The 19719-nt window shown below is 47.6% G+C and overlaps 6 protein-coding genes across 6 annotated transcripts; 4 read left to right on the top strand and 2 right to left on the bottom strand.

The window, feature by feature from the left end:
• The first annotated feature begins 234 nt into the window (after nt 1–234).
• On the top strand, nt 235–3330 carry LY89DRAFT_687038 (glycoside hydrolase). Its single transcript, XM_018215411.1, has 7 exons — nt 235–539; nt 590–1236; nt 1286–1641; nt 1689–2030; nt 2164–2242; nt 2295–2410; nt 2459–3330. Exons 2-7 carry the CDS (start codon nt 618–620, stop codon nt 3266–3268), a joined length of 2322 nt encoding a protein of 773 aa, XP_018068960.1. The 5' UTR covers nt 235–539; nt 590–617; the 3' UTR covers nt 3269–3330.
• Nucleotides 3272–4927, bottom strand: LY89DRAFT_784517 (putative endo-beta-1,6-glucanase; the record flags this gene model as incomplete). The annotated part of the gene is made up of 6 exons (XM_018222795.1): nt 3272–3457; nt 3510–3718; nt 3766–3840; nt 3889–4028; nt 4075–4269; nt 4358–4927. 6 exons carry the CDS (start codon nt 4925–4927, stop codon nt 3387–3389), a joined length of 1260 nt encoding a protein of 419 aa, XP_018068959.1. The 3' UTR covers nt 3272–3386.
• A 4068-nt stretch (nt 4928–8995) lies between these two features.
• LY89DRAFT_143917 (uncharacterized protein) lies at nt 8996–10737 on the top strand. The gene is made up of 3 exons (XM_018205335.1): nt 8996–9498; nt 9545–9740; nt 9795–10737. The coding sequence occupies exons 1-3, from the start codon at nt 9245–9247 to the stop codon at nt 10659–10661; spliced, it is 1317 nt and encodes a 438-aa protein (XP_018068958.1). The 5' UTR covers nt 8996–9244; the 3' UTR covers nt 10662–10737.
• On the bottom strand, nt 10714–14559 carry LY89DRAFT_650516 (OPT-domain-containing protein). Its single transcript, XM_018212112.1, has 2 exons — nt 12047–14559; nt 10714–12000 (listed from the first exon to the last, which is right to left on the bottom strand). Exons 1-2 carry the CDS (start codon nt 14227–14229, stop codon nt 11097–11099), a joined length of 3087 nt encoding a protein of 1028 aa, XP_018068957.1. The 5' UTR covers nt 14230–14559; the 3' UTR covers nt 10714–11096.
• A 1538-nt stretch (nt 14560–16097) lies between these two features.
• LY89DRAFT_143890 (uncharacterized protein) lies at nt 16098–17196 on the top strand. Its single transcript, XM_018205334.1, has one exon. It carries the CDS (start codon nt 16293–16295, stop codon nt 17022–17024), a length of 732 nt encoding a protein of 243 aa, XP_018068956.1. The 5' UTR covers nt 16098–16292; the 3' UTR covers nt 17025–17196.
• A 171-nt stretch (nt 17197–17367) lies between these two features.
• On the top strand, nt 17368–19303 carry LY89DRAFT_589705 (inositol monophosphatase; the record flags this gene model as incomplete). Its single annotated transcript, XM_018209548.1, has 2 exons — nt 17368–17485; nt 18531–19303. The coding sequence occupies 2 exons, from the start codon at nt 17368–17370 to the stop codon at nt 19301–19303; spliced, it is 891 nt and encodes a 296-aa protein (XP_018068955.1).
• Nucleotides 19304–19719: the final 416 nt, after the last annotated feature.

Here is a 19719-nt window from a genome sequence, read left to right as displayed (position 1 = left end):
TTGTGAGCAATTGAAAGTCGCCTCGAGACACTTACAATGGAGAATTATCTTGCAGTCCGAATAAGGGATGCATACCGTCTTCACTTCTTTTAGTCCTAAGTAAAGCTGAGTCTCTGCTTAGTGCTGCAGGAGAGGAGCCTCTGAGGGGTTCGCTTGTAGTGGCTAAATGGAAAAAGCTTGTCGCTGAAATATTGCCCCGAAAGCCAAAAGGCGCCGCTTCTTTCCACGACTCACCTTCTTCCATCTCTTGTTCCTCTCTTTTAGACACTCTTCGACCCTCGGAATAACAATCATCCAGTGCAGGTTAGACATCATGAGTTGGAATTTCACCAGGGCGGGGGAACTCTCAACTCCACAGAATTTCCGCATCTTGGGATAGCTTCACGGAAGCCGGGCCTTCTTTGCCTTGATCAACGACTGCAGTAGTAGGACGACATGGCAGGGCCTCACGAGATTTCGAGATTCCCATGCAGACCATGGGTGATCAGCGCATATTATCCAGGGCCGAGGGGAGGAGTATAAGATGGCGCGGTTCGCAGGTAATTGGATTTTGTCCACCTGCAGATTCTCTGAAAGCTCACAATACCAGGTGCTCGTAGACAGACAATCGAACGGCAATGAAGCTCTCTCCTTTAGTCGCGGCAGCTGCCTTCATCCTTTCCTCCCATGCCTACAGTACGAAATCTACCCCTCTTTACAAGAACCCCGATGCCAGCGTCGACGACCGAGTTGCAGATCTACTCTCACGAATGACAATCGAGGAGAAAACCGCACAATTGATACAGGGCGATATTTCGAATTGGATCAATACAACGGATAAGTCTTTCAATGCATCTGGTCTGGTGTGGAATATGGAGACGAGAGCTGGGCAATTCTATGTTGGATATCCTGTCCCTCAACAATGGATCGCCGATGGGGTCAAGACAGCACAAGACTATCTCATGCAAAATACAACATTGGGCATCCCGGCCTTGGTCCAGAGCGAGGGGATCCATGGATTCCTGATCGGAAATGCCACGATCTTCAATTCTCCCATCGCATATGCCTGCTCTTGGAACCCCGCTTTGATTCAGAAGATGGGCGCTGCGATAGCCCAGGAAGCTTTAGCTCTCGGAGTCAACCAGATATTCGCACCTCTGGGAGATCTAGCCAGAGAATTGAGGTATGGCAGAGTAGAGGAAACGTTTGGAGAAGATGGATATCTGGCGGGGGAAATTGGCTATGCATACATCGTCGGTATGTTTAGTGTTAAAAGCATGTCAAACATTGCTAACCTGTATGACAGGTCTGCAGGGAGGTAATGTCAGCGCTACGGTCAAACACTTTGCAGCCTATGCCACACCAGAACAAGGCTTGAATGCTGGACCAGTTCATGGTGGGGAGCGAGAGCTTCGAACAACCTATCTACCTTCCTACAAACGTCAAATTATGGACGCCGGGGCTTACTCGATCATGTCCTCATACTCGGCTTATGATGGAGTTCCGTTGATTGCAGACTGGCACATTCTTACAGACATCTTGCGAAACGAGTGGGGTTACAAATATTGGGTCACCAGTGACGCCGGTGCTACAGATCGAATTTGCACTGGATTTAAGATGTGCCAATCTAGTCCACTTGATAAAGAAGCTGTGACGCTCTATGTGAGTTGGAATGCATACTCCTTCCTGCTTGTTGCTGATAGGTACAGGCATTACCAGCAGGAAACGATGTCGAGATGGGTGGAGGATCGTACAACTTCGAGACAATTCCAGCGCTTGTGAACTCCGGCAAGCTGACCGAGGACATAGTCGACACGGCAGTTTCCCGTATCTTGCGTGCTAAATTTGCCATGGGCCTGTTCGAGAATCCTTACTTAGGAGTACCAGCCAGTGAGACGGCTTCGAAGATTCATACTCCGGAAACAATTGCTTTGGCTCGAGAAATTGATGGAGAGTCTATCGTGCTACTTGAAAATCACAACGATCTCCTACCGTTAAAGAAATCTGCAAATGTTGCCGTTATCGGACCGATGGCCTATGGTTATATGAATGTTAGTGTACTCCTTTCTTTCATGCTACGAGAAAACAATCCTAGAAGCTATATGAGATCCTTCAGAAGCCCACGATCTGCAAATTATTAGAGAAGGAAGGTTTGAGGATTTTTCTAACGTCGAAATTCTCTAGTACGGTGATTACGTCGTGAAAGACTCCCAATGGCGAGGCGTCACCCCGCTTGATGGAATCAAAGCTGCAAGCCAAGGAGGTACGAGACACCTTTCTGTCACTGACAAATTGTATTGTACTGATAGTCTTAGTGATTTCCTACGCCCAGGGATGCGAGCGGTGGTCGAGTGATCAATCTGGGTTTCCTGAAGCTATTGCCGCAGCAGAAGCAGCAGATGTAGCAGTGGTGGTGGTGGGCACTTGGAGTGTATGTCGATACAAGTCATGCTAAGCTTCAGGGCTAACATTTATCTAGAGAGACCAATACCAACTGTGGGCAGGATACAATGCCACTACTGGCGAGCATATTGACACTTCGTCCCTCAACCTGGTTGGCGCGATGCCCCATTTGGTATCTGCTATCATCAATACTGGCAAGCCCACCGTGGTTGTCTTTTCTTCTGGGAAACCTATCACCGAAGCTTGGATTTCGCAAAATGCATCAGCGCTAGTACAACAGTTCTACCCCTCAGAGCAAGGTGGAAATGCTCTGGCTGACATCCTTTTCGGTGATCTCAATCCCAGTGGCAAGCTATCAGTTGGATTCCCGTATGACGTCGGAACAACGCCAATCTACTATGATTATCTGAACACAGGCCGTGGATCTGATCCTGGCCACATCTATCCAAACGGAACATTGGTCTTCGGTCCTGAGTATGTTCTCAATTCCCCTCTTCCGCTCTACGAGTTCGGGTACGGGAAATCCTACTCGACCTTCCAGTATTCCAATGTGACACTTTCACAATCCAATGCTTCCACCACCGATACAATCACAGCTACGGTCGAAGTCACCAACAACTCTACACGTGATGGAACGGAAGTCGTTCAACTTTACGTCAAAGATCTCATCGCTAGTGTTGCAGTTCCAAATATCGTCCTGAGGGGCTTCTCCAAGGTTCCCATAGCTGCAGGAAAGACAGCAACGGTGGAAATGCCACTGGCCGTGGCAGATCTAGGGTTGTGGAATATCAAGATGGAATATGTTGTCGAGCCAGGAGACTTCGTGATTTATGTTGGAAGCTCAAGTGCTGATCTCAGGTCCAACGCAACACTGACAGTTGGATAATTCGTAAGGAATGTACGTAATGTAATGCTCAATCAAAGCTTCCTCCATGGTCTATATACAGCCACTTCCCCTCTCGCTTTCTCTTCTCACAACATTGCAGCAATTATCATTACGAAAGTCAATAGCCTGAACATGCTGAAGCGTTCACACCTGACAAATTTTGAGGTATCACCCCAGCCGCAACGGCATCTAGACCTGTCAGTATAGAACGAGGTTTCGCTCCCCGTAGCCCACTACATACCTTGGTAACTCCATCTATAATCTCCAAGCTGGCTTTTCCATGTCCAAAATATCCATCCATTGGTGTTCTTTTCGTATGTCAAAACCTGTGCTGCAAACCACTGGCTATAGAATGATTGCTGCGTGCTGGGATCCCATGCTGAGGTCCATTGCACATCATCTGGAACACTCAAGCTCCACTCGCCTACGATCGTGGGTGTATCGCCATCACTATCTGTGGTTAGTGTACGCCTTGATAGTTCTTGGGCTTTACCAACCTAGCTCTATTATTGGTACATGAATCCGATAGATAGGCGGACATGGAAGTTGTGATGTTAGACCATTTGAGATACCTTGACGAAATGTCAGCAGAAAGCATCTTGTCGTGCCGCTATGCTTACCGATGGTCATCATATGCCATGAAATTTTGATTGGTGAGATATTGTTTTGGGTCTCCGGATCCCCAGAGTTCATTCATGACTTGAACATGCAGAGCGTTCGATGCCGTTATACCGAGAGCAGATTCCGCGGATCTGATAGCCTGAAGTCACGTCAGGCGATTCTTCTAAGGAACACCGAGAACTTACTGCATAAGCATTAGGATAATAGCTTGAACGCATTGTGGCAACTGTGTCTGCATTCTGGACTGGTTCATTCACGATTTCAATCATCCCAACATTTCGAAAAGCGTTTGTGGTGTGAGTTAGGTTGGTCAGCCAAGACAGAAAGGTTTCTGCTCGAGAATATTGGTAGTCAACGTAGAATCCCGGGCTTGGCGCAAACTGGATTGTTTGTTAATGAAATGTTCATGGGTGGCTGAAATCTCAACCTTTTGGATAGTAGGCAAAGAGATCAGATGGAATCACTGACCTGTCCGGTATCAGAGTTGTTGGCAACCTGTGCTCCTGGTGCTCCGTGCAGATCAATAATGATATAAAAACCTGCATCACTAGCCCAACCACAGACTTGTTCCAGGTAAGAAAGTCCTCCCTGTGGGAAATGCTCGCTATCACTGTAGACGAGGTCTTCTTTCATCCAGTATCCAACAGGAATGCGAATAGTGTTTAAGCCATAACTTTGCATTTGAGTAATATCACTCTGAGTAATCCAAGAACTCCAATGAGCCTGAAAAACGGAATTTGCCTGTGCTTGTCCGAGGTGAGAAACGCAGTCAAATTCAGAGTTCAAACCTCCACATCCCATATTCGTCCATGCGGTTTGCGCAAGCCATGGCTCAAAGACGAACATTGACCCGAGATTCACACCTCTGATTTTTGCCGAACTCGGCAGCCATCTCTTGGAAGATGCATTTGTTGCAAGTGCCGTATTATTGAACAGATTCGAACCATCAGCGGCGTAAATCTCTTTATCTTGTCCAGGAATCCAAGCCCTTGCTGGACCCGTGAGTAACAAAATGACAAAAAGAGAAAATATATACATGATGAAGATAGAGTGAATGAATGGCTAGAGACACCAGAACACTCAAGAGAAAAAGAAATGAGAAGTACTTGAATTATAGAAATGGATCCTTCAAGGGGTCAGCTCTATGTGACTGTACTCAATGGAGGTTGAGCCACATCACTAGGCATACTGGTGATCCTACGAGAAACAACATCAAGTCGGACCATGTCATGCTCGCAAGGATTCCGACCTTGATCGCAAAGATAACCAGTGAAAAAGAGCAGCGCCGCACGCATCTGGCAATGCGAATGTCAACGTCGAGCCTTCACGGACATCCAAACTTCGTAAGACCACCAAGCCAGCGCGGAGATGACTACAACGGACACGACTACAATAGAGACCCGATGACTTTGGAGGATGATTGTAGGATCACCTACTCATTTTGAAGTTTAACGTAGGTAGAGCTCAATTCGGTCCGTTACTTTAAACTTTCTCTGCTCACAAGAATAAGAAAGCGATGGTGTCGTTCAACCCATGACGATACCACGCGCAGGCATTTCAAGAGCAAATACCTAGGTAGTAAAGCCCCAACCACGAGATGATCCAGCTCGCATCAGCAGGGAAAATGTCTGATAGGCGACGAATGAGGGATGTTGCGCATCGCCAGGTATGATTTTTTGAGCCTTGGATCCAAATGTTGCCCCTGTTGACAGTCTAGATCAGTTCTCAGAACTTGGAGCTGAGTGAGAATGTGAGGACATTCAGTGGATGATTTCCGCACAAGCTTTCATCTTCAAACTGCAGCTTAGAGGCGCAATCCCAGTTCGTCCGGAATGCCTCAGTACGTACAAACATCCGCAGTAGATGTGCCAGCAATTTCGGTCTGAAGATAGGAACTCGAATGCAAAGAAGGATTCCTTTTATCAATACTAAGCTGTATAAGCTTTAACCTTAAGTGTAGCTCGCACGCATTGTCCGACACCGAGGCTGGGCAGATTAACGCTCATCCTGCAGGAAGTCAAGGGGGGGGGGGCTCATGGGCTGACAACTAACAAATAGCTTTGATTGGAGCTATTTTTATTCCTCATCCTGCACTCGCATGTGAAGAACGAGCAGTGTCTCGAGAGATGCTTCTCGAAAGCAGTATGAAATGACAAGAGGGTTGTGATCAAGAAGGCGTCAGCAATCATGACTTTACGGGGATCCGCAAGGTGAATGACCCAGGCGAGAGGAGAGATTGGTGAAAGTGCACCAGGTGAACTCGCTAGTAACTCTCGCTAGAGCTTCTGTAAGGTTATCAGCAAGCGCGCAGCCCCCCAGATCGCCTCACCTCCACTCCAAAACCCCACCAGCAGATCTGCCGTGCCGCATCTCCAACCTCTTCTCCTCTTTGATCAATCCCCAGACCGCTAGTATCGATGCGAAATCTGTCCCTACACCATGTTTGCGTTCTGCAGTACTGGCCTGATCAGTTCTCAATCGACAATTCCTCGAATTCGAGAGACAAGAAAGGAGGAAACACCTTTGACGCGCAAGGGTGCAACAACCGAACGGAGATCCAGCCTCGTTGACTAGGTAGGTACGAATCCAAGAATGCGAGCTCGACGAATGTCAGTTTATCTGCCATGAAAATCACAACATGATCGGTCGCATGAGAGAGAAAACAATTGCCCCCGAGTGGTGGATATGCTCGGCCTTCAAAGCCAACAGCTGGAGACGCTTGAAGCTCAAGAGCAAGCTACCAAGACCCAAATGGGGGCGGTTATACACAATGAGTTGGTGAAGAATCATGAGAAATCTATTCCATTGAGCAGGATCTGCTGACACCTTTCAAGATATAGTTGTGGTCGTGATGCTGATTTCCTTGCGACGATCGTTTTCTTCTAGAGAGACGAGGAATGCCCCTCCAACTACGAACGCTATCATGGCACGACCATCACATTATACTTCTATACACATCCTTCTTGTTCGATTTCTATTCATGGTCAATGCGAGGATATTCTTCTACAAATCTATGGTGGACTGTTCGCTTGTACGGTCACATAGACGCACTCTCCGAAAAGAGGTGCGCAACTTACAAGATTGATCCTTCTGATTACATTCAGGTCTATGGACGTGCTTTCCAGCGTGCCTGGCGTCGGCGATGATGCCCAGTACGTTCAATGTCTGGCATTGGATGGTGCTGGAAGATGGTACAACTCATCTCCAGGAGTATTCACACTTTGCATTCTTGGGCCGAACAAGCGTTTACAGTCATCATGATTGCCAAGAAGCAAATTATGCGGTTTCCATTCCCTCGCTGCCCCAGTCAGATTGACTATTCGGGTACACTCGTCAATGAACCGGCTGCGGTGCAATTTGCTTAAAGCTCTAGCTCTCCTACATCCAGCCGAAAGTTCGGTCCCGCTGCCGTTGCTCATGACTCTCAGAGGCCTTCATTCTACTCCAATCGTTCGTATGGTACGGCGTTGCCAGCTGTTGATCTTCATCAAGTGATGAAGATATTGGCATGCGAGATGGTAACTTCTGGTCAAGAGAGCTCATGAAAATGATGCGCCCCAGTACTCTGATTTTGAGATTGGGTGGAAGCAGAAGCGAAGTGTATCTAAGTAGCCGAAAGTAAGTTATATCTTGAAGATCTGAGACTGGACGATGAATTGGAATCCAGAATGAGAGTGGAAAGGCAAGTACGGAGTATGGAGAGCAATCATGGGCCACGTCCCGATCTTTGAAGTCACGATGGCGAAGTCTCCCAAACACTTTGGACTTCTGCTACAACAATGACCAAGTTACACATTTGGGACATCCTTCCCCACATTGTTGAAAAAGTGTCCTTTGTCACTTATCATGTTCTCCCTATCGTCTGCCAAGAATTTCTCCACAGTCTCCCCCGAGCCGAGCCGAGACGAAATCCTACAACAGCAGCGCCGACCATACCCAGAGTTCGGCATCGGCTCCCTCAAAAACACAATCAACGGCATGTGGAAGCGAGATGCTGATGCCTACAAGAGTGTAGAGCACTCCCAAGGAGACGGCATCAAACACGGAGCACGGTACGTCAAAGGAGTCCCTTGTCTTCTGTTCATCCTGTGGGTGGCACACAGAACGCAACTCCCACGGTAGACTGGATATGAATACGCTTGAACGGAACATGAATGGGTCCTCGCCCGACGAACTGCAAAGAAAGTTTGGACTGAAAGGGTAATGAAAATCGTGAAGTAGGTGTTACCTCTGGAGGAGGTTTGGGTGATCTACGCTAGATTTCTTGTACACAATCTAGATGGCCACATGGTCTTACAGAGATCTGATTGCACAGAAACGGTGCGCATTCAAACCAACCTGGCGGCCTTTGGATATACCTTCTCCCCCTTCATTCTTCTCTGGGACTTGAATTATTCATCCCACGGCAGGTATCTCACGCAGCTGCCTTTTGAAGGTTCAAAAGTCCTGCATGGCGCATGTAATGTCTCCCCCAGCACTTACGGACTTCGGGACACACCCTGGAAATATCTCCCAGATTAGAGGTAACTTCTGTCATGTTCAGTAGCATCAATCACTCGGAAATCACACCAGCCCCTATGCAGGTCGCCTCTACAACCAATTTGAAGAAAGCGATTGGTTACCTGCGGGCATCCGCTCGCCTTGGAGGACCGAATCCGACTACGGTCGTTGCACAAGGCGCCACCATCTCTTTACCGTGGAACATGAAAGGGTATCTTTCCGTGTATCTGTAACCGTTTGGGCGATCTGCATACCATAAGGTGTTGAATTATTGTTCTGCAAGGACGCGTTGCCGAGAACAAATACATTGCATGAATGCCAGCTGCCTACCAAGCATTTCCGCTGAGAACAGTTCATGGCGTTGCTTATAATGAAATGGCTTCATGGGACATTCAAAAATTTGAATAGGGGAATGAGGGGTAGGTGCCCAAGATATCTCGCCGACACGTAACTTGCGAGATTGTACATCCTCTCACAAACCGTTTGTAGCATCTGTCACATTCGTATTTCTGGCGAATCCTCATCGATCTACGGCCACCTTCTTATATTCTCAGCCCTGGCCTTTCGCCTTTTCCTCCCGCATATCCACTTTTCTGGAACTACGGCTCTGTCCAACCTTGATTCTTGGAACGCGGGGCGGGCAACGGCTCCTGAGCATCATTCTGACCAGGGACAAAATTCACTTCACCAGATCAGCAAACACAGACTTCACACAACAATCTCATCTAACCAACATGTACCTTTGGTTCCCAGGGTCTTTCTTTTGACGATGCAGTAGCATTTCAGATTCCATCCGCAACGAGGACCACATCGTCTTGGCCTCTTCAACTGAAATTTTCATCCCCAGGACGAACCATGGGGCTGACCACAGGGCAGAAGGAAGTCCTGATTACCATTGAGCGTACAACGGCATCCATATCAGTTATATCTTCAGTCATACTTATCCTCACTTACCTCTCCTTTAAAGATTTCCGAACCTTACCGAACACTATTATCTTTCTGGCCTCTCCTGCGAACCTCCTAGCTGGAGTAGCTGCTCTGATCGGAGGCAGCGGCCTCGACAATGTAGATGGCACGACTTGTCAAGCGCAGGCATTTCTATTAGAATGGTGAGTGCGGCCTCATTCCTATGCAACTCTTACTGACTGTTTCCAGGTTCATGCAATCTGATCCCTTCTGGTCTCTTGTTGCTGCTGTCACAGTATTTCTGGTGTTTTTTCGACGTTGGGGTGCTGAACGAATTACCAACTTGTACTGGGTGTACATTCTTTTCTGTTACGGCATTCCTGGGGTTGCGGCATTTGTTTGCCTGCTCTACAAGAAGAATGGACCTATTTATGGCAACGCATCTGTGAGTGTTCCCATTCGAGACCATTATCTCAACGCCAGCTCTAATTGAAGTCAGCTTTGGTGCTGGATCGACCAAGAGTATCATTGGGCTCGCATCTACACATACTATGGACCAGTCTGGGGCTCCATCGTATTCTCCCTCTCGATCTACGTGGCTGTTGGGATCCGAGTATACCAAACCCGCTCACAGTTGAACGATGCTCGAAACCATCCGTACTGCGGCACGGGCAGATCTTCGACCATCAGATCACCATCCTTACTGGAGCAAGCGACAGAAGTTCAAACTACAGATAAAGCACCCACCATCAAATACCCGGATGCTGTGTACAGTCCCACCTCCGCAACTTCGCCTCCTGCGACCCCTCCTTCCAACTACACGTCCACTTTGACCAGTACTCCTGTGCACTTAATGCCACTACATGTCATCTTCAGGTTCATGTCTCGAGCAGCAATGCTGTCGGTGTCTGGACTTAGACAAGCTTGGAAGAAATGGAAGAACATGGACGAAGTGAAATACAAATACACCAAGTGCGCTGGTCTATTCGCCATTTCCATCCTCGTAACGTGGGTCCCGGCATCCTTCAACCGCATATATGGCATCATCTATCCTGACGGTAGATACGTGTATGCTCTGAACATTGCTTCCGCTCTTGTACTTCCGCTGCAAGGATTTTGGAATGCGGTGATTTTCTTCTCGACGAGTGTGGGGATTGTGAAGATGGTGTGGGGGGACGTGAGGGCTTGCAGAAGGTTGGTCTTGGTTGGGAAGATGCTTGGGTGGGGGAGCAATGTGCAGGAAATCAACGTGCCTCTAGCTGAGCGAAGGAATTCGATTGTGGGAATGGGTAGAAGTAATGATAGTCAGACTAGACTTCGAGCTAGCACGAGGTTGGATGATGAGAGTTTATTGGATTCTTTGTGACTTCATGATTAGGAGAGGAATTTAGGCTAGCGGGGTGTTTGGGTGCTGAAAAGGATATGCCTTGAAATTTATTTGAGATGCAATGATTACCCATGAAAAACTAAAGCCGGTTCAATTTCCGAGTGAAGCAATCTGTCCCAACTTACTCTATTCAATTATTAACCTTATAAATCCAAAGATGGCTCGGGCTAAGCTTGACTTTCAAAGGCAGATGCAGAGTAGATCTGTTGTTCAAGTTCTCCCAAGAGAGGTTCAAAACTCGTCTCACTAACCGTTGGCTTCCGAAGCTCAAGATACTGTACACCAAGGGGAAAAGGAGCATGGGAATAAACATAGCGACGCACAATAGTGGAAACAGAAAAAGGGAAGGAGCTGCTGTGATCGAGTTGCCATTTTCGAGTCTATTCTTAAGGTGTTGCGTGAATTAAACTCGCATCACCACGTATCTGGACCAAAATGTGACCCATTAGGCACAATTCTGTAGGGACACGCATTCCAATCACAACCCTGCTTGAAGATCTCCGTACCCCACCACTTAAATCCTGCCATCAATCCCGAATATACGAATCCGAAAAATACAATCACCAACCCAAATGCCAGTCCACTGTCCAGTGCGGCACTCAAAGTCATCGTGTACTTTGCCCACCATGCGGTGTATCGGTTCTTGATGACATAATTGAAGATATAGCAGACAACAGCCCAAACAGAAAAGTTGAGGCCAGTCGCAGGTGGAATCCAACTCAGGGAGCCAAATAGAACTGGAAGGTTGACCTTCCTGACGATATTGCCCTTCTTATTCCTGGCGTATAGCCACAAGATAATGGGAGCGATAGCGCCAACCGGGAAGCACCAGACGAGTATATGGTATGTGGCATTCTTGCCGAAGAATTCGCCAGGTCCTACAACACCCCAGAGAATACTACCGTTGAAATGTACCCTAGCAATGGGGCAAACAAATCCGTTGACAGCTTGCGGCGTGCAGATATTTGGGACATTTGCGAACATCCAATTCAGAACTGCAATCTGCGTGACGGAGGAGACAATGGTAGCGACCATCTGAACAGAGAAGAGGATTCGAGGCGGGATCTTCATGTAGTGTCCAAGCTTCAAGTCAGCAGAGAATTTGATTCCTTGAGCTGATGAGATGTAGCCGTAGGTAACGAAGACCATGTTCGCAACTGGTCGACCAGGGAAAACGGCTCCGCATACGAGTTGGCAGATAAGATAGATACTGCTATGTTGATTTGTGATTGCCATGACGATGCCGATTGGGATGAATAGAATGGCGCAGATGCCAAGAGCGAGAAGTAACCCATACCAGGGGAGATGTACTGGATAGCTGCAATTGTTAGTTTGATGTCTCGAAAGATACTATGGAAACCTACTATTCTACGACAAAGATGCCCACCGTAGTCATGGTCACAAATGTGGCCAAGTACCAGCTCAATGGTGCATCTTTGTATCTCCTCATCAGCCGATTGTGTACATCCTCCTGGCTGATTATGTTTTCCATGTGCGAGTCAGATCTGTGCAGCCCAGGTCTGCCATCGCCTGAAGAACCGCCATTCGACAAGGGCTTGTAGGTGGTTTTTGTTTCTCCTTCAACTTCTTTCAGGGACCTCCTCCACTGCTTCCAGATGTCCTTCCCATGCCAACAAGCAGTATGCGTCAAGAGAGACGCGAGAGCCGCAAATTGTAAGCCATAACTAAGGACATATGTGATTGGCAAGAACACTCGACTATAATTTCGATACGTTTCTCTGTCGAACAGAAAGTCTGGAGTCAAGATCTTGCTAACATCGTAGATCCCCCCAGTGTTGTCAAAAACTGCAGACGATAGAATTGGCATATAAGAAGAGGAGAACACATTCATATAATATGCGATAGGTGCAGCGATCCACATGACAATGACAAGACCTCCTACTACATTCATAGCGGCCCAGAATGGCGTCAAAAGCGGGGAGCCAATATAGGCGATCTGAGCCCAGTCGAAAGTTACTGGGAAAAGGCCAAGTCCAGAAGCAACACCGAACAGATTGGCAACAACGACGTTGTCAGGGGCAAACCAAGTAATGACGTTGAAATAGCTCAATGCTGGCATGAGAAGTCCCGGCAGGAAGTAGAAGAGGAATGAACTTAACCAAACAATGAAGAAGAACTTCCAACGGGTAATCTTCCACCCATTGGCCACTGTGTTCTCTTCCTTATGCAAAGTCGTGAACATAGCTGCTGACATCAAGGTGCCAGGCCAGATCATTCCTCCAGGTCGTACCAGAAACCTTCGAGTCAAGCCAGCAAATGTGTATCCCAGGATCTGGGTTGAAAGTATGAGCAGCAGTTGGTACGTAATGCTCACTTTCTGATTGTAGAATTGTGTTTGCTCCACAATAACATCCGTAGCAAAGGCAAAGCCAAAAGAGACATTGCTGCTGATGTATACACAACTATGCTCCTTCTCATTCCAGCTTCCTTGTGCCAACCATAGCCGCAATCTCCTGGATCTGCTGTCGGGGATCTTTCGCTGTGCGTCGTGTGATTCGTAATTCGTGGTATCATTAGAGGATGTCTGGCTTTTGGAGCCGTCTATAAACACTTCTGATGGATCGTCCAGTCGTTTGAGCACAGCGTCCCAGAGACGACCAAGAGGATGTGTAAGTAACAATGCTATGACTGGAGTAATGGAAACGCTGGGGTATCGTAACGAAAAGAAAAGATTTGAAGATGATCCAAGGATCGCAAAGAGCATGGACAATGCCCACATTCGAGGGGTATTGATCGATAGCGTTGTGTTGTCGACGGCAGACACGGAGGCGCGAACTTGGGGATATGGAGAATTATCCGGTGGATCTTCTTCGTTGTAGGTAGACGCATCGTCGACGGCTTCTTCGGATGAAGAGTCTGGAGAGTCTGTATCTGAGGGTTGTTCTGTGTTTGGTATAGGAATTCCGCCGCTGGCACATCTGCTCTCCAAGCCAATATCGTCAGCTACATCCTCCACCTCCGTCGAGGGCCGTCTTCTGGCATTCGAGGTTCTTCGCCGTGTGCTCCCTGAGCTTGTTGTGCCTAGTGTCGTCGAGCTGATGGCATTCCGCAACCCTGAACCCTTCTGCTTCTTCGTGGGCCTCCGACCATCATGGTCCTCCTCATCACTGTTCTCTGTGGAGGCACCGATGGGAGCGGCACCGTATGAGCCTGTCCCAAAGCCTGGCGACGACCGCAAGAGGAGAGGTGCCTTGGACATCAGTCCCATCAAACGCCGGAATGGACTTATGTATTCCGTTGGACTCGATTCTTCATCGTCGGCCGAGTCTCGTATATGTCTGCGGAGGAGGGCCGCGTTCGATTCAGGATCGAGTTCGTCGTCGTCGTCGTCGTCGTCGTCGTCGTTGTCGTCTGAATCATTCGAGTCGTGACGTGAGTCATGCCCGTGGGATGTTGAAGGAAGAACAGAGAGTGGGATATCTCTGCTTCCTATATTGTGCGCATTGTGGTGAATGGGATGGAGGCGACGAGCAGCAGCGGGAGGAGGAGGAGCTGTGGATCTGCTTGGGCCGTGGGGGGTTGTCATCTGCAGGAGGAAAGACTCGCAGGAGGGAGGAATTGGAGCAGCAGGTATTTCCAGGTTTCCGCTGTTTGGTGGTGCCGTGCAGTGCTGGCTGGTGGTGCAGCTGAGCCCCTCTTCGCGGGCCGTCGAGCATGGGATGAAATCGCTAGCTAGCTAGCATAGCAGATGCGCGGTGAGTGAGAAAAAGAACGGCCTGAACTAGGTACGTAGAGAACTGAACTTAACTCGAGGAGTGAAATGATGTTGTTTATGATGTCAAACTTTCGTTCAACATCTCCGACTTGTCAAGGTTTTCCTGCTCTCGGGAAGTCTATCTGCTGCGTGCAGTGAGTGCATACCTACCTAAACTACAGCTAAGGTTTTTGTTCTGTTCCCAAGGTGCATGTGCATCTTCAACCTGCAGCACCGAGCTGCAGCCGGTGTCCGTGGGATACCTAACCGGTTACCTACATAGCAATGACACCATCGCATGTCAACCCATCTCGATCGGGTAAGGGAAGGAAGAAACGCATGCCCACCTCACCCTGTCACCTCAAGAGTGGAGAGGAAAAGGGGGGGGGGAGATCCGCCTTATCTGATCGAAAGATTACGAGGAGGTGATGCTTGTCGCATACCTACCTACCTACCCTACCTAATTTATTATTGCCTCGTTCCGCTCCTTCCGCCCGTTACTCTTCTTTCCTGTCATTTTTTCTGACCGCTATCTATGCTATCGGTGGGTACAGTACTATGTGGCATATTTCATGGCCAGATATCTCTTCAAGCTGTCGTGTATTCGTTCCCTTTAACCAACCCTCCTCTACCAACCCCATTCTCTAGCTTTTACCACTGCCGTAATCTTTTTATAATTTATTTTTTTTGCTCCAGCAGACACAATGTCCCTGCAGTTTTGGGACAAGACGAAATCCCCTCAATTCCCTTAGTACTGCGTATCTCAACTCTATTAATAATTATGCTAGTTCTACTTAGACAATGCTCCTAGAGACTTGCAGCTTCGTTCTCTTCCGATCCTTCATGTTAAGTATTGGCTTTCACAATAGGACACCTGCACGGTTTCAATGTCTGGCCTAGCAAGAGAAGGTATTCCCAGACGACAAGAGCATTGAACAACTTTGACGTGTTTTCTACGTCTCAGATCTACTTTCCACATGATTAGTAAATATGTCCTTCTTTTGAGGTTTAGGTTTGATTTCACCCTTCTACTGAGAATTGGATACATTAGATCCAATTCCCATAAGTTTTGAAGTCGGATTGGAATCATTGAGGTTGTTCTCAAGCTCACGCAATTCAAATATCCTCCAATATTAAAAGTCTTCCCAAGTTTACACCAACTATATGGATACTCCGCAACCACTCCATATCCATATAGTGATGTTCTACAAGTTTCTCAGGTCCCAGTTGAGTGGTATGAGACTTCACATAAACTTATCGTTGTCGATAATTAGAGTTATTGATCCTGTGCTGTTGTTTGGATGGCCACCTTCCACTGCGTCTAGCTGAGACAAGACGACTGTGTGGAAAGGATCGCAGAAGTGTTCACTCCTAAATGATCGCAGAAAGGTGCTTTTATGTGCAGGCATTTCCTTGGTAAACTCAATATGGACACATACCTTACCTATCCTGGAAACTTTGTCATGGTATATCTAGAAGTAAAAGTAGGTATGCTGGCCGTCCTTTTCAAGCCGCTAGCATCCGAGTGGTGATTGTACAAGACATTGACCGAAACCGAGACACAGTAACTCCAGACCACTTGTCCTTATCGTCTCTCAAAACGAGGCATAGATCCAACACTGTGAGACAGGACGACAAGTGTAAAATGTATCTAACAATCCTTTGGGCGTTGAGACAAAAGCTGAAATCCAACAAGGCGCAGCACCGCACGTGCAGGTCTCCAATTGATTGGCTGTGACGTCGGGAAGGTCGGAAAGTCGGGGGTCTCACTGACGCTGACCTTAATTCTAATCAGGCCCCAGCTCCAACTCCAACGGAGAGAATATCGACATCAGCTCATCGCTGACACTTGGCGATCGCATCCCCATCACCACAATTCATTACATCGTCAAACAATGGCGCACGTCACAGGCCTCGGTGCCTTCTTCATCATCGTGCTCTTCCTCATCGTATTTGGGGTTGCCGGTTGGATCATATACACCCATCTGCGGGCAAGACGGCTCGGTCTCCCACAACCTACCCTCTCCTCCTACAATCCCTTCCAGCGCTCATCTGAACGATACGGCGCACCGAGTCCGGCGAGCGGAGGAATCGTTGGATGGGTCAATGATAAGGTTCGCGCGTTCAAGAACCGCAACAATCGTTCAGCCGGCGGCGCATACGAAGAACCGCTCAGCAGCAATGTACGGGGACGAGCGAGCAACCGTGGTTTCGGCCCTCTGGACCCAGATGATGCATGGGATGCGAGAGTAGGAACGGAGGCAGATGCATATGGACCGGGAGGATACTACGAGGAGCAAGAACTCGGCCTACATCATGACCGCCTTGCACCAACACCAGGTCAGGCTCCCCCAGGGTATGGAGAGGGCAGCAGAGGACGAAGCTTGAGCAGAGAGCCAGAACCCTACATCGGCGGAAGTCAGGCAGGATTGGATCGAAGATATGACGAGGAAATGGGAAGGAAGCCAGCACAAAACCCATTCGATGATTCTGCGGCGGAACCAAGCAATGTCAGCTTGAGGGGAGTCAGTCCAAGACCGATCGACACGACCGTGAAGGGACACAAGTCGCAGGACAGTCAGGAGAGTCCATCCGAGAGACGGTCGATGTTCAGAGAGAATATGTAAGGTCTATAACATAGGATCTGGGATCTGGCGAATGGGGTTTGGTAATGGGTTTTCTTTCAGCGTTTACTCATGATCTGAAAAGCTTTGAGGATTCAATGGGATGGGATCAGAACGTAGTTTTCAAGCATTGAAGAACAATGGATCTATTCCCTTCCGTACAAGACTCTTCTCCATACAGTACATGCACTACCCATAAGACATGATCTTCGTGATCCTCCGTCAGCCATGTCTGTCAGCATTGACAGACTAGGATAAGCTCAAAATAACCCCACCATTTCCACTCCACCTCACTTGAGTAACCTCTCCTAAGATACTCTGCACGAATATATCGAGCCCTTCAATCATGGCAGACCTCAACCTCCAGGAGATCCATGATCTCCTGGTCAACGTAGCTCATGAAGCTGGCCAGATGATGCTCACAGCAACGCCGTCGTATCTCTCCTCTGGGACCAAGAAGAACTGTAAACAACCCCGCGTTTACCATTCACCCCATACTCGCAGATTGCCAAGTAGCTACCACGTTAAATAATGCGCTAGCGCTCACTAAAACACCAAAAAAATCATAGGATTTAATCTCATAATATATAATATATCCTCAAATTTTGGGCATTTTAACTACTTGATATAACTTCACGAAACTATTATCGCATTCACCAAAGATTAATAATTCACTAATAAAGCGATGTGTTCGCAAATAAATTATTTTACGAGTAAATCGGAATAGTGCTTTTATTCACTATAAGACTAAAAAGCTTAGCTATTTTCCATCCTGTGCTCATTCTCTGCTGATTTAATTCACTCACCCAGCCTTACCACTCTCCGAACCGTTCTCCGCGGCTAGTGAATCTATAAATTCACCTCTTTCGGTCCTTTGCTCTCCGTTTTCTACTCTTCGCCCTCCATTCACCTCCCTCGGCCCCCGTCCTCCGTCCTCCGTCCCCTCTATATAAACCCCCCTCCAGCCTCTCTATAATCCGCACAAAAACGTTCCTTAAACGAGACGAACATAGGAACGGATGGCGGTGGTGTTTGGAGTGCCATCCTGGCCGCGGCTTTGGTTGTATAAAACTAGTGTAGTTTGTTATGCTACGCTTTTTCCGTAGCGTTATTTGCTATAAAGGGTTGTGGGGTATTATTATTGTTAATTAAGATATTGTTAATAATAATTAGGTTATTATTATCAAGTCTTAGTATTATTTTCTTTAGAAAATAGTATTATAACTTATTTCGATTACTTTACTTTATTTAAATCGAAAATCAATTGTGGAGGCTTTTATGGTCCGTATCATCTTGTTTAGTCGAGTATGGTTGCTTTCCTTCTTTTAGTTCTGGCATTGGATGGAATTATATATCGGTACAGTTAATGGCCGCTGTTCCGATTTACTTGTAAAATAATTTATCCACTAATAAATCACCCCTTTTCATGAAATCCAGGCCCTTTTGGCGAATCAAACGTGCTTCACGAACGCGACGAGAGTTTCATAAAGATTACTAACTATCACATAGCCGCAGATTTAGTCACAGAAACCGACAAAGCCGTAGAGAAAATAGTCTCAACACGCCTCCTTACCGCCTACCCCACCTTCAAATTTATCGGCGAAGAAACCTACTACCCAGGCCAAACTCTTACGGCAGAACCAACATTCATCGTTGACCCCATTGATGGTACAACCAACTTTGTACACGCGTTCTCAACATTCTGCATTTCTCTTGGTTTTGCAGTCAACAAGGTCCCAACTGTTGGTGTCATTTACAATGCCTACCTCGACGAATTATACACTGCCATAAAAGGACAAGGAGCATATCTTTTGCGGAAAGGGGGAAAGAAAGAGAAGCTGCCACTCAAGAAAGAGCCAGATCCATTGAAGGACCTCAGCACATGTTTGGTAGGCGCAGAATGGGGCAATGATCGGACAGGAGTGAATTTTGAAGTCAGGTCTGAAGTTTTCACGAAGGTCGCAGCAACCAAAGAGGACGGAGGAGCAATGGTACACAGCATTCGTTCCATGGGATCCGCAGCTTTGAATCTAGCTGCTGTGGCAGCCGGGCAATTGGACTTGTACTGGGAGGGAGGATGCTGGGCTTGGGACGTTTGTGCCGGCTGGTGTATACTTGTTGAAGCTGGAGGGATTATGGTCAGTGGGAACCCAGGAGACTGGGAGCCGACGATTGAGGGGAGGAAATACTTGGCCATCAGGGGAGCTCCTAGTGGACAGAAAGATATCGCGGAAGAGCTTTGGGGTGTAATTGGCGACGGGAGGCTGGATTATTCGACCTGAGAATAAAGACCGCCACGAATAATAAGTTGCGCCTGTGCGGTACTTGAATTGGTCTAATTTGCGTGGCATTTGTTTAGACTTCTAGATAGATAGAAAAGAGCCATAGAACGAAAGCAGTGTTTTCCAAGAGTATCTCACACGAGAGATCAACGATATTTTCTCACTTCAGGAACTTTGATACCAGATGCAGCCCAGCAGATTCAAGCTTGACTCAAAGTCTCCTGCCCATTGGTTCACTCCGCCATCGCCGCATTCCCAGGCCCATTTCAGTAGAACTTGCAGCGACAAACCTAGCATCAAAAGTCTCTGTCACTGTCTTTGAACTCGCCAGCTGGTTATCAGAATCTTTCTCCACCACATACAAACACTTGTCGGCAGTCTTCATTAGCACGTCGTCATCTCCATACCGTTGAAGA

Source organism: Mollisia scopiformis, assembly GCF_001500285.1.
Source record: "Mollisia scopiformis unplaced genomic scaffold LY89scaffold_17, whole genome shotgun sequence".
Lineage (NCBI taxonomy): Eukaryota > Fungi > Ascomycota > Leotiomycetes > Helotiales > Mollisiaceae > Mollisia > Mollisia scopiformis.
Note: the sequence above shows the minus strand (reverse complement) of the source record. Positions and strands in the feature narration are given on the sequence as shown.

Coding starts and splice junctions, on each gene's coding strand:
- LY89DRAFT_143917 (XM_018205335.1), top strand. CDS start 9,245: ATGGGGCTGACCACAGGGCAGAAGGAAGTCCTGATTACCATTGAGCGT. Junction 9,499..9,544: donor CAGGCATTTCTATTAGAATG/GTGAGTGCGGCC, acceptor GACTGTTTCCAG/GTTCATGCAATCTGATCCCT. Junction 9,741..9,794: donor CTATTTATGGCAACGCATCT/GTGAGTGTTCCC, acceptor AATTGAAGTCAG/CTTTGGTGCTGGATCGACCA.
- LY89DRAFT_687038 (XM_018215411.1), top strand. CDS start 618: ATGAAGCTCTCTCCTTTAGTCGCGGCAGCTGCCTTCATCCTTTCCTCC. Junction 1,237..1,285: donor TGGCTATGCATACATCGTCG/GTATGTTTAGTG, acceptor CCTGTATGACAG/GTCTGCAGGGAGGTAATGTC. Junction 2,411..2,458: donor TGGTGGTGGGCACTTGGAGT/GTATGTCGATAC, acceptor ACATTTATCTAG/AGAGACCAATACCAACTGTG.
- LY89DRAFT_650516 (XM_018212112.1), bottom strand. CDS start 14,229: ATGACAACCCCCCACGGCCCAAGCAGATCCACAGCTCCTCCTCCTCCC. Junction 12,001..12,046: donor GGCATCTTTGTCGTAGAATA/GTAGGTTTCCAT, acceptor TAACAATTGCAG/CTATCCAGTACATCTCCCCT.
- LY89DRAFT_143890 (XM_018205334.1), top strand. CDS start 16,293: ATGGCGCACGTCACAGGCCTCGGTGCCTTCTTCATCATCGTGCTCTTC.